The 17,614-nt window shown below is 38.1% G+C and overlaps 1 protein-coding gene across 1 annotated transcript; it reads left to right on the top strand.

The window, feature by feature from the left end:
- The first annotated feature begins 204 nt into the window (after positions 1-204).
- On the top strand, positions 205-9,697 carry LOC127452173 (C-factor-like). The gene is made up of 6 exons (XM_051717475.1): positions 205-471; positions 573-627; positions 4,051-4,238; positions 4,339-4,500; positions 4,794-4,904; positions 9,196-9,697. Exons 1-6 carry the CDS (start codon positions 325-327, stop codon positions 9,307-9,309), a joined length of 777 nt encoding a protein of 258 aa, XP_051573435.1. The 5' UTR covers positions 205-324; the 3' UTR covers positions 9,310-9,697.
- Positions 9,698-17,614: the final 7,917 nt, after the last annotated feature.

The raw sequence follows: 17,614 nt of genomic DNA, 5'->3' as shown, positions 1-17,614 counted from the left end.
ATTTATGAATTGTAATTGTAGAAAATGTTATTCAGTATGTTAACATTTGGAGGCACTGTACAACATGTATCTGTATCTGAGCTGATGAATGTATGCTGAGTCACTGTGATTTTTTTTTTTCACTCTGCCACACCGACTCTATTCACATTTCACCGTTCACCTAATTTTCCAGTTTTACAACAATTGAGTCATGTCAAAGGCCACGTATGACTGAAAACACACCACCAGTTTGCAGTGGCATGACAGAGCTCAATACTGTACCATACAAACACTCTGTTTTATAAAGCTTGAGAGACATATCTGACAGAACCAGACTGACTCATCATGGCTGCAGTAAAGGCATGTAACGTCCTTATCACTGGAGCCAACCGTGGCTTGGGCCTGGAAATGGTCAAGCAGCTCTTGGAGGTAAATTGTCCAAAGCGGAACATTTTTGCTGGCTGCCGTGACCCGATCGGGCCAAAGTGTGCGGTGAGTTCTCATCTGCTTAATCCAGAGAGCATAATGTAGCTAAAAATAATCTCTGTTTACTGTTTAAATATGCAATATATGTGTTTTCTGTTTCAATTTAGGAGCTGAAAGAATTGGCCAAAAAACATCCTAGCATTATCACTATTGTGCATCTTGGTAAAAAAAAAAGATATTTTTTTAATTTTTTTTTTATAGACCGTTAATTGGTAGAACTGATATTTAGACCTTTCTACTTTCTACAGTTGCTGGTTCTTCAGTATCTAGTCTAAGGATAAATGCCACCATTTGGTGGGTCTCTAAACAATATAAGTAACTTACTCATTGAAACGTATTCTATGAGAAATGCACAGCACTTTTAGCTAAACAGTTACGCATGATCCAAAACAAAGATGAAAATGAATTTGGAACACTACTGCTCATCGCAAAACAACTTTGCATAAATAACAATTATTATTATATTCTAATGCACATTATGTTTTCACTGTTGTAGCCTAATGATCATTTATTGTGTTAAAAAGCAAACACAAAGTAATCAATCTATGGCTATATAGTAGTGTGTGTGTGTGTGTGTGTGTGTGTGTATTATATTATATATAAAATCATGTTCCCAGACCGTAATAAGCATAGAGTACCACCTGTTTTCTCCAAGGGACAGTAAGCGAAACTCTCAGTATTGGCAACATGCAGCCACACTTACAAACCACACTTACCAAGACCAGACAACACGAAGAGGACACGTTCTTGCGTACAAACACAGCTTGATGGAGCGCAAATTCGAAGGCAGGGATCTCGAGTTGTTTTCTCTAAGTTTCAAACTTCGTTTAACTTGACACAGCAACTTAAAAATGGTATATTTATGACCAGTGTTGGGGGTAACGCGATAAAAGTAATGTGTTATGTAATCAGATTACTTTTTCAGAGTAAATTAATGCAATATTTTTTCTTTTAGACCATAATATCGGAGTTACTTTTTAAATAAAGTAACACGTTGCTTTTGTACACCCCTTCTGTCCCTGTATTGTGAGAAATCAGGAGTAAAAGTGTGCAAATTTCAGGGGGGATACGTAGTGCATGATGGGCATTGTAGTTCTTATAGAGTGTGAGGCCAGAGACTATTTAGCAGATAGCGACGAGTCACTTCTATTTAAATGAATGGGAGAAATTGGAATGCCCAACCAAGAAGCTCTTGCACCCAACAGTCAATGGATGTAGAAAGGAAGTCCTGCCTTGCAAGTAAAAGGGCCAATCACCTTTTAGATACAGACATTGTCTGTCAATCAACATGCCTACGCACATGTGCATTTCATGTTTTTAACAAAATGTCTTATTTTCTAAAAATATTCACATTTGTTTTATAATAAAAAGTAGTTTGATTCATAAACCGTTTTTATGACATTTTGGTAGCATTAAAAACGATTCCACTCAAGTTGTATCAACATGCGCCTTTTGAAGTTGTGGTGTCTGTACGCACCGTGGATCAACTCAAAACAAGCGAGCATTGAGATGACAAGTGAAAAATATTAATTTATTCATCAGACTTATTCCTTGAACATGTTTGGCTGGCATTCCCCACTGAATTTTATCCTGACTTAAAATCATCTTAAATTGACTCTGGCATTGCCGATGGGCACAGGACATGATGACAGGTATGATGCAGGTTCAAGTGTTGGACTTTGCTGCTTTAGGTAAAAGAGTGGTTATTCTTCATTATTTATATTGGCTGCCATGTTGATGGCAAAACAAATCATTATTATAAATATGATGTGAAGATCTACTTGATAAATATCGGTTTGTTTACTATGTTGTTTTCTATGAGTGTTGCACAGTAGCTATCATGACCTGTAATGTCTCTTGAATGGAATGCATAGCATAGCAGAAGAGAAAGTGGCTGTGAGAAAAAAAGTTACGCAAAAGTAACTCTTTACTTTCCATAAAAAATAACTTTGTTACTTTAAGGAGTAACGCAATATTCTAACGAGTTACTTTTAAAAGTAACATTACCCAACACTGTTTAGGACGCAACGCAACCGAGACGCTCCAAAAGCATCCGTCTGATGCAGTGTGTGTGTGTGTGTGTGTGTGTGTGTGTGTGTGTGTGTGTATATATATAATTATTTAAACATTGAATTATTGTTATTTGAGGGGCTTTATCTGCAAATATTTATGTATGTGATTTAATTGTGATTAATTTATCGGCATACCATGAAATTAAATTGATAAATAAATTTAAGCGATTGACAGCCCTTATATATATATATATATATATACATACACACACTGTATATACTGTATATGTCAGGATCAGAAAGGCTCAGGACCCAAATGCAGAGTAAAAAACAAAGGATTTTTTAATATAACAAAAGGCCAAAAAACAAAACTCCCATGAGGGGGAAAAATAAACGTACCCCGAAGGGGAAAAAGGGTATCCGGGCTGGGGTTGGGAAAACTGGGCACAGGACCGACCAGACCGGGCTGGGGATGAAACAGGAGCAAATAACAGGACCGACAAACAGGACCGACTGGAAAAAGACAAACTGGCACTGGACAGCACACACGAAGAGGCTAAAATAGGGAGAGAAATCAAATGGGTTAACAGGGGACAGGTGAGGCAAATAAACTAATAATAAGCAAACAAGGAGGCGGGGTATGATGTAAGACAGAGAGACACGCGGCGATACAGAAACAAAACCACGTGCTTTCACAAGACAACAAAACACCCGAATGTCATGAGCGCACATCGGCAAGACAATAAGGCAATATACGCTCATGCCAACCGACAAACAAGATGAGAGAATGCGTAGCAACACCAAACAAAGCAATGCCAGGCATTCTCACACTAAACAAAACCTGAGCATACACCACGAGGCAGGCGACAAAAACAAGACAGGACACCTGTGTGAGAGTTCGGCCACACACAAACCCGAAATCTCAGGGTTGTGTAAATACCGAACCTCAGCAGAACGTAAAGACAGCTCGCGATCCAGGCACGCAACGCAAAGCGACCACAACCCGTGTACAAGACATAAACTATTGATGCGACGCACTCACATCAATAACAGACAGAACGTGGAGCATGAGTGTCTGGATCCCGTCACGGACCGAACCAGACAGGAAGTCAGGATCTAGACACCATGCTCCGGACATGAAACAAGACAAACCGAAGTGCGCACAGCAGGGAATTCAACCGAAACCGCACGCTCCTACAAAGACAAACAATGAAACACAAGAGATGATGATGCCACGGTCCTGTCAGACAAAAACCCAGACTGTCAGAGTGACAGGACCGTGACAGTATATAGTATATACTTCATATTTTTTAATCATATACAGTACATATTCAAATTACACTAGTATTTGGGGGGAAATATATTATTATTATTATGAAATTTTGAAATGTATGTTAATAAAATATGTTGAAATAATTAAATCATTTCTGCATATGTTTTCGAGCATTTAAACAAAAACAATCACTATTGTAATTAAACCACAATATCGGTTGATCTTTTAAATGACTTTGATAATATTATAATAACGTAATATCCATTGAATTTTGAACAGATTTTTTCATGTGACAATTAGATGTGAATGATCCATGCAGCATTAAAGAGTCTGCAAAAACAGTGGGCTCACTACTGGGGGAGAGTGGCCTGAATCTGTTGGTGAATAATGCTGGAGTGTTGTCACCTGGAACTATGCTGTCCACCCCTGATGAGGACATGCATAAGGCCTTCAACACCAACATTATGGGACCTTTGATAGTCATCAAGGTAATGGAGTTTAAGGGTTGTTAGCAGCTCTAACTTAAGGATTAGACCAGCAATCACAAGAAACCTCTGCTTTTGTATGTCTTTTCTTTGTGTTTATTAGGAGTATCTACCTTACCTCCGCACTGCAGCCAAAGCATGTGGTGAATCAGGTATGTCCTGTGATAAGGCAGCGATCGTCAACATCTCCGCGGTGCTGGGCTCCATGACCAGCTTGCCTTCCTGGTACTCCCAATTCCCAGCATTCTCATACAATGTCAGCAAGGTACACTGAGCTCCTACTGTTACCTAAAGGAAAGGACTTTGCAAAACATCAGTAAACATTAATTACAGAGTAAGAAATAATAAAAACAAATTCAAGACCAAAAATACATTTATAAATAAATATTGAGACACTTATAAGATGGTTTAGTTTAAAAAATAAAATAAAAAATAATGCAAAAATGGTTATGTAAATATTGTGTAACAATGTAAATTCATCTGCTACATAATTTGTGTCACTGCTACCATCAAATCTGTATTTTTGGGTGGTGTTTATGGATAACATTTTCTTAACAGGCAGGTCTTAACATGATAACAGTTTGTGCTGCTCTGGAGTTCAAAACAGATGAGATCCTCTGCGTTGCCATTCACCCTGGATGGGTGAGCACTGACATGGGAGGAGAAAAGGTGAGTTTTATTTCCACTAGATTTCTACATTTGTGAGAGGTGTTTGCTTTCTAAGTGTCCTGGAAAACCTGGAATTTTGCAATGCAGTTTTCCAGTCATGAAAAAGTCATGGAAAATTAGAAAAATACCTAAATGTTCTGGAAATGTATTATATGTCCTGGAAAATATTTTTATGTGTAATAAAACTGTTCGACTGTGTCGCCACTAATGATCTTTGAAGATGCATTAAATTGATTGAAAGTAATTGAAAAATTACAGTAAAGGCATTTATAATGTTGACTATTTCTTTAAAAATAAATGATGTAATCTAACTTTCTGTTCATCCAAGAATCCTCTACTCAACTGTTCGGCATATACTGTTAATTAAAGCTGCTTGTTTAGGACCTGTGAGGACTCTTTCTCTCAAATTAGAGACTCTGATGTACTTGTATTCTTGTTGTTGTGCATCTGAGTTGTCCACTTCTCTCTCTGTCCTGGTTAGATCAAGTTTGTTTTATTCTTTCAACAGAAGTGCATGGAATAGCCTTCATCTCTCAAAAGAACAATAGATTGATGAATTTGAGGAGAAATATCTTTCTTTTTGCTTATTTTTAAAACTGAAATTTGACTTGCAAGAGTAAAGTTAATTTACTGTAAAGTAAAAAAAAAAAAGAAAAAAAGAAAAAATGCAATACCTCAACTGAAAAAAAAAACAAACTTTATTGTGATTTCTACACTTCATTAAGTAGCACAACCATTTTAACTGTTCTAACAAAAAGAAATGTTACTTTAGTACTAAGTTAACATATTAAATGTTTTCTTAAGGATTATGTAACACATTTTCTTAGTAGAATGGAGTAATGGCAGCTGAAAATATGGCTTGCCATCATGGATAAATATCAAATTGTATTATAAATAAAAACATAAAACACTTATTTCAGATTATAGACATTATATAACTGTAATCTATAATCATATTACACTTGAGAAATGAAAATTCTTGGTCGAAACAACATTCTGAACACTTTTAAAATAATAGCCAAATCTACTGGATATTTCCCTTCATTTTAATGAATGGGCATTTGCTGTCAGCCACGCTAAGCCACGTCCCCAGCATTGCGTGTGTGTGTATGTCAAGACTGCAGAACAAACATTCTCGAAGGAAAATACTGATGCAAACGGTTCAGCATTTATTTGTGCATTAAATTACACATACATTTTATGTACTTGTGGATGGTATTCTGAGCAAAGTAAACTGTATATTTGTGTATACTTCTGGTGTGTGGATTCCTAAATTAAGCGCGTGGATCTTTTGCGTGCGTGTGTGGAACGGTTGCCCGTGGATTCCAGTGTGCATCTGTTGATCTGTTGCCTGAATGTGTTCTGGCCTCTCACGATAGTCAACATTGTGTAACCACAGACGCAGAAGATCCCACACATGTATGTATTCAGAAATCTGTTTTGAAAACAAAGTTTATTTTTGCAATTCTGTTCAGTGGCACTGAAATTACACACTTCCGCTACAAATCACAGCTTTTTGGGGTTTAATAATTACACTGGGCCATGAAGGTAACTGCTTGTCTGGTGGTGACCAAACTATCATCAAAAACACACAGAAACACTAAAATAAAGCTCCATTTTAATGGACGCATGAAATGAGGGGAAAAGGACAACATTTTATGTACAGTAATGTAATGTTTACTGTAAATAATAATTAATTATTATTATTAATATTAAAGCAATATCTCACATTTATGATGTTCTGTTGTGCCACACTTTATTTGAGAAAACAAAATTCTCCAGTGGTGTTTTGGATTGTGCTGTGAGGATTTCAATAATGCAATGTTATGTTTAAAAATTACAGTAATTCTACTTTAAAATTAAAAAAGTATTAAAGTAAATCTACATTAATAAAATCTTATTAAACTGTCGAGTATGGAATTCAGAAAAATAACCATCCAATATAAGCATGAGCTCTCATGTGTTTTTGCTTAATTATTACACCACTGGGCACATAACAAGTGGGAACCCTGTAATCATATAATAATTAGTTTATTAGTATTTCATTTTGTTTTACACTGATATTGTTTATATCACAGTAAAGAAGCATAAAGTAATTCCTGACTTTATATGCTCCAAAACAACACGTGTTGTGCATGCGCTCTGTTGTGCATAAACTAGAGTTATTAATTTATTTTAAATGCTGTGCTTAAGGTGACCACATTGTTGTGGAGGTAGATAGCTTCCAAAACTTTACCTTTAAATTTTCCGTTATGGTCTAAATATAATAACATAATTCTTTTTTTATTTTCTCCCCAATTTGGAATGCTCAATTCCCAATGCGCTCTAAGTCCGCGTGGTGGAATCTCAGTTGCCTTTGCGTCTGAGACTGTCAATCCGTGCATCTTATCACGTGGCTTGTTGAGTGTGTTGCCGTGGAGACGTAGCACGTGTGGAGGCTTCACGCTATTCTCCGCAGCATCCACGCACAACTCACCACGCACCCCACCGAGAGCTAGAACCACATTATATTGACCACGAGGACCACCAGTTTGGTTGCTTAGGAGACCTGGCTGGAGTCACTCAGCACGCCCTGGATTCAAACTCTTGAATCCAGGGGTGGTAGTCAGCGTCAATACTCGCAATACTCAAAAATATTACAAATAAATATAGGCTTCTATTGATTACAAAACAAATATGGGATAATAGGAAACCTAGAATTAGTCTTAAAATTTTTAAGTTGTCAAAAAGGCTTAGAGAACTAGAATTCCAAAATTTAATAAATTAATATAAAGCTGCCCAAATGCAACCTATATTGATTTAGATGAATGCAGAATCTAAAGTGAAATAGATAATGGATAAATATTATGAATTTGTGTCAAAAATATCAATAATTTTTCTCAGGGTTACACCACATGAACAAAATGTGCCTTTTCATAAACATGTCAGAATAAATATCAGATGTTTTTTAAACATCTTCCTTTCTACATCCGTTGACTGATGGACATTCCAATGTCTCCCATTCATTTTAATAGAAGTGGCCCGGCTATACTAAATAGTCTCAGTATATCTCAGCAAACTGAGATGTTTTACTGTGTTTTATAGTTTTTATGGTCAACATAAGCAACAAAATGGCTACCTACAAATTGGTTAAACCCAAAGATTTTGATTTGATGGACAAAAAGCGTTTTAAAATGACATATTTTAAAACAATTGTTTCACTGTTTATTTTTTTTAAGAAATAACAAACTGAATAGTCATGCCAATATTTCTTTTTTCAGGAATTTCAGATTTTGAGTCAGAGACTTTGACTTTTTTTTGTGTTTTTTTTTTTTTTACTGTACCACATCATATTTTTTACTTTAAGCCCCAGAAAAAATATCAATATGACTTTAAACTCAGCAATTGAAAATGTTCATCATAGAAGAGGTGTATTCAAGTAAATGTTTTGTGTGAATTGCATTTTTTAATGTATTTTTAATTGAATAGATCAGGACAAAAATGAGCATCACTTCATTGACCCTTAGGACACATGGCCATAATATGCACCTGTTACCCTTTGTAATGGTATTTTATGATTAATTTTGTGAAAAGAATCCACGTTATGATCATGAAAAAGGGTTTTTTCTAGATCGCTCGCCCACTGCAGATACGCATTTTTTTCTACTCCAATTTACTACTTGACCATGTTTGAAAGTGCGTGAAACATTTGAGAACTTGTGGCATAAGATTCATGTGAACACTAAGAAGGACAAATCAACCCATCGCAAACTCCGACATACCTGCCAGTGTTTTCAGAAAACCAGCGTCTCTTTGCAGTGGAGAGGGAGCTCGTGCGCTCAAGGTTGCCAGATTGCGGGACAAAAGCGTCGCCCTGGCAGAATAAATTGTGCATTAGTAGTGTCATAGAAGCTTTATCTTTATTTTAGCATTTTTGTGTTGCCACAGACAATGATGAAAAATGTAGTTTTGTCTAACAAGCCTGTCGCCATATAAACCGATCTTAATGAGTTTAAAGAAAAGCATAGAGTTTACTCAGAGCAAACTTTATTCATACAAATTAAACTGCACCATCAGCATTGAAAATTAGAGCTTTGTTCAATTCCATTTAGCTTCCGCCTTGATTCTTTCATTGAACTCAATGTCAGGGCTTCCAGAAAAGTTCCTCACTGATAATTTTGACATTGTGGTGGTGATCATCATCATGCTATACAACATAAAGGCAGAATATGACAGTAAAGTTTGGAACTGTGTTAATAGGTGCTAATTCTCGTTCAACCAAGCTCGTGTTTTTAATTTGTTTGTCAACTAGGCACCAATGGACTCCAGAGAGAGTGTGGAGAGGGTACTGCATGTTTTGAGCAGCCTCACTGAGACCCAGCATGGTGGATTCCTTGACTACACTGGAAAAACTCTACCATGGTAAACCATCTGAATGGTCAACAGGTGCAGACCGTTCTATTTTAGCCATTATGAAACAAGTGCCCACCACATCATGAACAACAGCCACAAATGATTATTACAGAAAACATGATAACTTCAACAAAGCAAATGATCTTTTCTTGACATTACTATTGTTCATAGTACAATTCTATTCCTAGGCTGTGGAAACAGCATAGGGTTGTGGCCCTATACCTACTTTAGTATGCGTCATGTCAGTGATTGTGGAAAAAAATAAAAATTACCAGGATTATTTTTGTATTATTATTATTACTTTGCCCTGTTGATCCAAGTACAACAACAATGTAGACATTTTTATTTTTATGAAATAGTCTGGAAAAGTTTGTGACAGTTTCTATCAACATTTTAAATAAAACAGATTTTTTTTAAATAATAAATAGATATTTCCAACATTTGCAGAACCGTTGTTAGGACATCCCTTTACAATTTCTTTTAAACGTCATAAGCGTGTCCAACCTGAAACCACATTTTGTGTAGTTTAAATATTTAAAGGTAAAATGTTAACCAACAATCTGCTAATATCCCATTGTGTGACAATTTTTCCTGCTGCTGCTTCATGTTCACTGGTTAAGGAAGTATTTTGGGATATTATAAAGGAAACAGCAGGGAGAAGAGTGGTGTGGAATCAGGAAATGTTACACAAACTGGATTCAAACTCACACCTGGATTGCTCGCAAAAGAGCTGCTGTGCAATGGGCCTCACTCATGAAACTTAAATATACAGTATGTATATTTTCCATAAAATGGACCTTCCCATAAACTTTTGGGTATACAGCAATACTATACCCCCTTGCAACTGGAAGAGTCATCAGAAAAAAATCCTGCTGATTAGTTGACTCAATGCTGGCCGTGCACCCTCACAGCCCGTCCACGCCCTCCTCCTCGTAACACTCCTCCCCTGCCCGATTCAGGCTGGGGCGCCATCCGGACTGGTCTACTGCCCCCTCCATCTCTGGAGGGGAGACGCTGCCCTTCCCGCCGTTCCACCAGCCGATGGTCCACCCTGCCTCCTGGGAACCTGGAGGAGAGATGAGGGGAGGGAGAGGGATGAGGGAAAGGGCGAGAGAGAGAGAGGAGAGAGAGAGAAAAACCTGCTCGCTGGTCCCCTGACACACTGTCACCTGGTCCTCAGCCACTCTTCCGACCTCTGGTGGACCACAGCTCGCTCCTCCCCTGGCGGACAACAGCGAGTCCTCTGACCCCTGGTGGACAGAACTGCTCCTCCCCTTTCTCGGCGGACAACAGCAGTTCCTCCGACTCTCGGCAGCGACCCCACTGTCCCCAGGCAGACGGCCGTGGCTGCTTCCCCGGTGGATGGCAGCGGCGAGTACTCCACGACAGTGCATCCCTCCTCCTTCCCGGATTTCGGCACCAGTGTAACAGGTAAGGGATGGGCAAGGAGGAGGCGGGAACCGGCAGAACAGTCAATGTAACTTTAATGACAGAAATTCAACTTAAAACAACATAAAACAAAGATGCACACACATACAGTGGCCACGAGTGTCTCTGTCTCTCTCGAACTGGCGTCTCTGTTCAGCTGACTCAGCGCTGGCCGTGCACCCTCACAGCCCGGCCACGCTCTTCTCCTCATCACAAATATGTTTAAAAAAGTTACTAATTTATGTCTGTTTTTAAAGTTACTTTCAAGTTATTTTAACTTCAGTAAAATTTTGTTAGACCACATTGGCTGAAAGTACACAAAACATTAAGATGTCTTTTACACATGATTTACATGTGGTCAGGAGCAGGAGTACATTTTGTTCTTACCAATTAACATTTTGAAAATACAAAAACATTTATGAATGCGAGAACTTTGGTCAGAACGGCTTTTCGAACAGGTTGCACAAAAAGTCATTCTGCTCGTGTTTCATGAATGAGGCCCATTGTGACAGAAAAGGTTATTATCAGTAACGAAAACCAGCAGTGAAAATATTTTATTTAACTGAAAAATAAATACAGGAGTTTGCAAAAGAATGAAAGCTAAACTGAAACTACAAATGTGCACTATAATCAGTACAAAGGCTAAAAATATAGTTTCAGAAGGAAGCTGCAGAGATGAAAATCCATTTGACCAACATGGATTGACAATACATACAATATTTTGTTCTGATTTTAGTTTCTGGCCATTTTTCAGCCATTCAGAATTTTCTGAAGTCATTTTTCTAACCCCTCTTATAGCTTTTGGGCCGATTCACAGAAAATCGCTTGTTGTACAAATATTAAATTGATGACACCACAATAATACGGTTGTTATAGAAAGTAATAATGCTCAGTGAAACGTTGCAAAGACGTTGCTCGTTAAGTTGATCCAAACAGCCTCCAATAAATCTTTAGAATGTGTTACAAAGATTTTATGCCATGAACTTCATAAATTTTGACAAATCCAGTGATTAGTTGTTCACTGGTGTGCATGGTCTATGTAACACATCTGACACATGATCTGAGCTGATCCAGTCCATATATCACTGAAATAAATGCACTGGAGATGTCAGCATGATAGTACTAACATTGTGCTGCTAAATGTAGCAGCAAAGGCACATTTACAGTATAGCACTTTTTTTATTGTCCACAAGTACTGTAGTAAGAAGTCATGTTTATTTGTAATGCGCTTTTCACAATGCATTTTTTCAAAGCAGCTTTACAGAAAATCATATTGCAATGTCCATAATCTAATAAATGCCATAATGTCCCCAGACATTTAAATGCAAACAAAAAATATGTATATATATATATTTATGCGCCATTAAAACTAACTAAATCTAAACTGAAATTGAAAAACAAACTACAACATAAAATAAAAATAGAATCCTAGTGATTTTTTTTAAACTATAATAACTCAAAAAAATGTGCTCTACTGGCCAGACCACGTCTCTGACCTTGCACTCAATGATATTCACATAAAGTGTGATATATTGTTTTGAGCATTGAGAATGGATGAGATTATGTGCAGTATTAAGTGACAGAAGTACAATGTATAACTCAATGCCAATCTGTCAGCACGGGCATACCTCAGCCATCGCAGACAGACACACTCACGACCACAGCTCAGATATCTCGAGGCATCTGGAGGAACAGGGGCCAAATCAAATGACAGTTCAAGTCTTCATACCTCTGCTGTCCTGAATACTGTGAGAAACAGATCAAGCTTGAGTTACCAGTGTGGCCACTGTAATATGGGAAACTCTTTAGGTATATTTTACTTAGCTGAGCTTTTACACAGGTAGATTGGAACCCAAAGCTAGTCAGAAATCATTTGGCCTCCATGAGAACTGCATATTACAGGACCCATGAAATGGCTTGTTGAGCGCAGTTTTCTTTCCTGTTTACATACACTGACTGGCCACTTTATTAGGTACACCTGTACATGTACTTATTCATGTGATTATCTAATCAGCCAATCATGTGGCAGCAGTGTAATGTAAAAAATCATGCAGTTATGGGTCAGGAGCTTCAGTTAATGTTCACATCAACCATCAGAATGGGGAAAAAATGTGATCTCACTGATTTAGACCGTGGCATGATTGTTGGTGCCAGACAGGCTGGTTTGAGTATTTCTGTAACTGCTGATCTCCTGGGATTTTCATGCACAACAGTCTCTAGAGTGTATAGAGAATGGTGCGAAAAACTAAAAACAACCAGTGAGCGGCAGTTCTGTGGACAAAAAATGCCTTGTTGATAAGAGAGGTAAACGAGAATGGCCAGACTGGTTCAAGCTGACGGAAAGGCTACGGTAACTCAGACAACCCTCTGTACAATTGTAGTGAGCAGAATAGCATCTCAGAATGCACAACATGTCGAACCTTGAGGCTGATGGGCTACAACAGCAGAAGACCACATTTGGTTCCACTTCTCTCAGCCAAGAACAGAAAACCGAGGCTGCAGTGGGCCAAGATTTGTGTACCTCAGCAGAAATCCAGGTTTGTCACACCAGGCGATGTTTTTCCAATCATCTACTGTAGCCTCAATTTCCTGTTCTAAGCTGTAGTGGTACCCGGAGGGGTCTTCTGCTGCTGTAGCCCATCCGTCTCAATGTTCGTCGTGTTTGTTGTATGTTCAGAAATGGTTTTCTGCATAGCACTGTTGTAACGCATGTTTATTTAGGTTACTTTCACCTTCCTGCCAGCTTGGAACAGTCTGGCCTTTCCTCTCTGACCTCTGTCATTAACAAGCTGTTTTCGCCCACAGAACTGCCGCTCGCTGGATGTTTTTTGTTTTTTTCACCATTCTCTATACACTAAAATCCCAGGAGATGAGCAGTTATAGAAATACTCAAACTAGCCTGTCTGACACCAACAATCATGCTACGGTCTAAATCACTGAGATCATATTTTTCCCCCCCATTCTGATGGTTGATGTGAAAATTAACTGAATCTCCTGACCCATTTCTGCATGATTTTATACATTACACTGCTGCCACACAATTGGTTGATTAGATAATCGCATGAATAAGTAGATTTACAGGTGTACCTAATAAAGTGGCCAGTGAGTGTATTCTATTCTATTGGGATGAGACATATCTAAGGGCTTGACCTATTTTTAAACAGCCTTTAGTTTATGTCAGAGCCATACACCATATTTTGGTGCTTGCTATTGCTAGTCTGTGGCAGGTGGTAATTATATTTTAGGGAGAGGGACACTTTCATTCTATAGAGCATTATCATGGACAAAAATCTGGATACAGCCAGGAGTACTGTCATGATGTCATCGATATTTTTGGTCCATTTTCCAGGAAGAAAAGGACAGAATTTTAAATGTGTATTTGTTAAAAATTTGTTTTGTCAACTTTTAGGAGTACACTAGCATTTAGATGACCTCAGAGCTATCAGACATGGTCAAAAATCCACAAAACTAAAAATGTTTACTTTAATGTTTGTTCACTGAGTTGAAAATAGATGCAATAAAATTAATGATTCATGTTGGAATCACTTATGTATATAAAAAGGTCTTATCCATCACCTGATCTGATCTTGTTTGTTACATGGGTCACTTTTCTTTTAAATCATTGTCAACAATCAAAAGGTTTTAAAGTCTAAAGTTTTTGCAGTGCATTTTACTTCTGTGTTTTGATGGGTTTCAGAGTGAAATGGGATATTAAACGAGAAAAAAAAAAAAAAAAAAATTTATCTGTGAGGCATTGTCTCTACATGACAGATGGTTAAAGGTGCACTCAGTAATTTTTCCTCATTAAAACGTTTCACTCCTAAAGACATGAATTGTAACTCTAGGTTGTCCCATATTTAAAGGAAGTTGCGTAAAAATGTCCATTTAAACCTGTCACATTTTACATTTTTGTTGACCGATTTGACATGCCTTTCGGCTCACAGTATATAAACTGCAGAATATACGCTGGGAAAGATTTTCAGCAGAAACCCTTGAAGGAGTGACATGGAACATAACTCACATCTGCAGTGCTAATTGGCTATTAGTTGCATGTCATAAACTTGTATTCCCTTAAAACCATAAGAACTGGGAGGTGTGTGCATGTGTTTATTGGTTCTGGGTGAGTATAAATTAAACTTCTGGTAAATGGAAATAAAACACACTTTTGTTATATTCGTAGTTCTTGGTCCTTCGAAAAGAGTTGTCAGGGTTATATCCAGGGTGAACTAATTTGTATTTGTACATAAAAAGTACATTTTGGTACTTCTGGATGGATGCTGAAACATATTGACAATGTTTAAGACCAGGGTTCCCACGTGTCCAGGAAAACTTGGAAAGCCTGGAATTTTGCAATGCAGTTTTCCAGTCATGAAAATTTAGAAAAATACCTAAATGTTCTATAAACATTATCTGTCTTGGAAAATATTTTTACCGTGTCGCCACCAAGGTTTTTGTTACAGTATGTGTACAAAATCATGGTAACGATGAGGAATCAGTATAGGTGTCAAATACACATTCTTATTGTTTTGTAACTGCTGTCGGATGCACATTGTGAAACAATATTAATGGTTGACTGTCATGAATTAGGCCCTCTCATGTAGGCCTACATTCCCTGCTAATCTGAGTTTAAGTATTGATTTAGAGAATTTGTATTTTTTTTTCCCTCGTTCCAACATCGCTGTTGTTTTAACTACAAAAACACTTTATATTGTACACTGTAAAAAGAAGTCCTGTTAAATTTACGGTAAAAAACTGGCAGCTGTGGTTGCCAGAAATTCACCGTAAAAAATACGGTAACCATGTTTCAGGCTTAATGGAATGTAATTTTGATGCCTGTATATTTTACGGTGCATTACCGTCATTTATATTATTAAATAATAAACTTGATATATTAACCTTCTGAAACTGTAAAATTCTGCTTTTCACTTTATGATGTATTGTTAATCACCGTAGTATTTACAAAAGGGCACATGATGACATGAAGTTCATCAATAGAGGCCCTTCCTGGAACATTGACCAATAAACATGTAGAGACAGTGCTTAGTGTCACACAAACAATAAACACCATCAGGGTAATCAAATCAAAATCAAATTAAATCACTTTTACTGTCACACAACCATATACACAAGTGCAATAGTGTGTGAAATTCTTGGGTGCAGTTCCGAGCAACATAGCAGTCGTGAAAGTGATGAGACATATACCAATCTACAATAAACATCAGATTAACACAACACAGTTAAAGTCTAATATACACATAATTACACACAACACAATATACAAATAATAACATACACTGTACAGTATACAATACACACAATACAATAAAAAAGTATATATAGTATATATCGAATGTACAGTAGGTTGTATTGTACTGTATTGACATTCAGGCTGTCGGTTGATAGTAAGTTGTTAAGAGAGAATCTAATATAATAATAATATAATTTATGACAGTCCGATGTGAGATATAAGAGTAAGAGTACTAAAGTGCAGTGCTGATGTATTTTGATCATGGGAGATCAAGAGTTCAAAAATCTGATTGCTTGGGGGAAGAAGCTATCATGGAGTCGGCTGGTGCGGGTCCTGATGCTGCGATACCGCCTGCCTGATGGTAGCAGTGAGAACAGCCCATGGCTCGGGTGGCTGGAGTCTCTGATGATCCTCCGAGCTTTTTTCACACACCACCTGGTATGTCTGTCCTGGAGGGAGGGAAGCTCACCTCCGATAATGTGTCTGGCAGTTTGCACCACTCTTTGCAGTGCTTTGCGGTTGTGGGTGGTGCTATTGCCGTACCAGGCAGAGATGCAGCCAGTCAGGATGCTCTCTACAGTGCAGGTGTAGAACCGTGTGAGGATGTGGCGGTTCATTCCAAACTTCCTCAGCCATCTCAGGAAGAAGAGGCGCTGATGAGCCTTCTTCACAGCGGCTTCAATGTGGATGGACCATGTGAGTTCCTCAGTGATGTGGACACCCAGGAACTTGAAGCTGCTGACTCTCTCCACTGGTGCTCCATTGATGGTGATGGGACTGTGTTCTCTGTCTTTTCTTCTGAAGTCCACCACAAGCTCCTTGGTCTTACTGATGTTGAGGGAGAGGTTGTGTTCCTGACACCAGCATGTCAGAATGTGCACCTCCTCTCTGTAAGCTGTTTCATCATTGTCAGTGATCAGACCTACCACCGTCGTGTCATCAGCAAACTTAATGATGGCATTGGAGCTATGTGTTGCCACACAGTCATGTGTGTACAGGGAAAACAGGAGTGGGCTGAGAACACAGCCATGCGGGGCTCCAGTGTTGAGGGTCAGTGATGAGGAGATGTTGCTGCCTATTCTAACTACCTGGCATCTGCTTGACAGGAAGTCCAGGATCCAGCTGCACAGTGAGATGTTTAAGCCCAGAGCCCGGAGTTTCTCATCAAGCTTGGAGGGCACTATGGTGCTGTAGTCTACACACAGCATTCTCACATAAGTGTTCTTCTTTTCCAGGTGGGAGAGAGCAGTGAGTATTGTAGATGCAATGCCATCAGTGGAGCAGTTGTTGCGGTAAGCAAACTGCAATGGGTAAAGTGAGAGAGGCAGCACAGAGCAGATGTAATCTCTGATTAGTCTCTCAAAGAATTTGCTGATGATGGGGGTCAGAGCAACAGGATGCCAGTCATTTAAGCAAGTGATTTTGGATTGCTTTGGTACAAGGACAATGGTGGATGTTTTGAAGCATGTGGGGACTACAGACAAAGAGAGGGAAAGATTGAAAATGTCAGTAAAAAATAAATATAAACACGTAAAATTAAAATAATGTAATAAACATTAACCAAACTACATCAAATATAACACAGAACTGCCCAATGTACATTAAAAATAAGAAGAAACATAACTACCCCATAAAATATAAT

The sequence above is a fragment of the Myxocyprinus asiaticus genome, chromosome 14 (assembly GCF_019703515.2).
Source record: "Myxocyprinus asiaticus isolate MX2 ecotype Aquarium Trade chromosome 14, UBuf_Myxa_2, whole genome shotgun sequence".
NCBI lineage: Eukaryota > Metazoa > Chordata > Actinopteri > Cypriniformes > Catostomidae > Myxocyprinus > Myxocyprinus asiaticus.
This window is presented reverse-complemented; position numbering and strand designations above follow the sequence as displayed.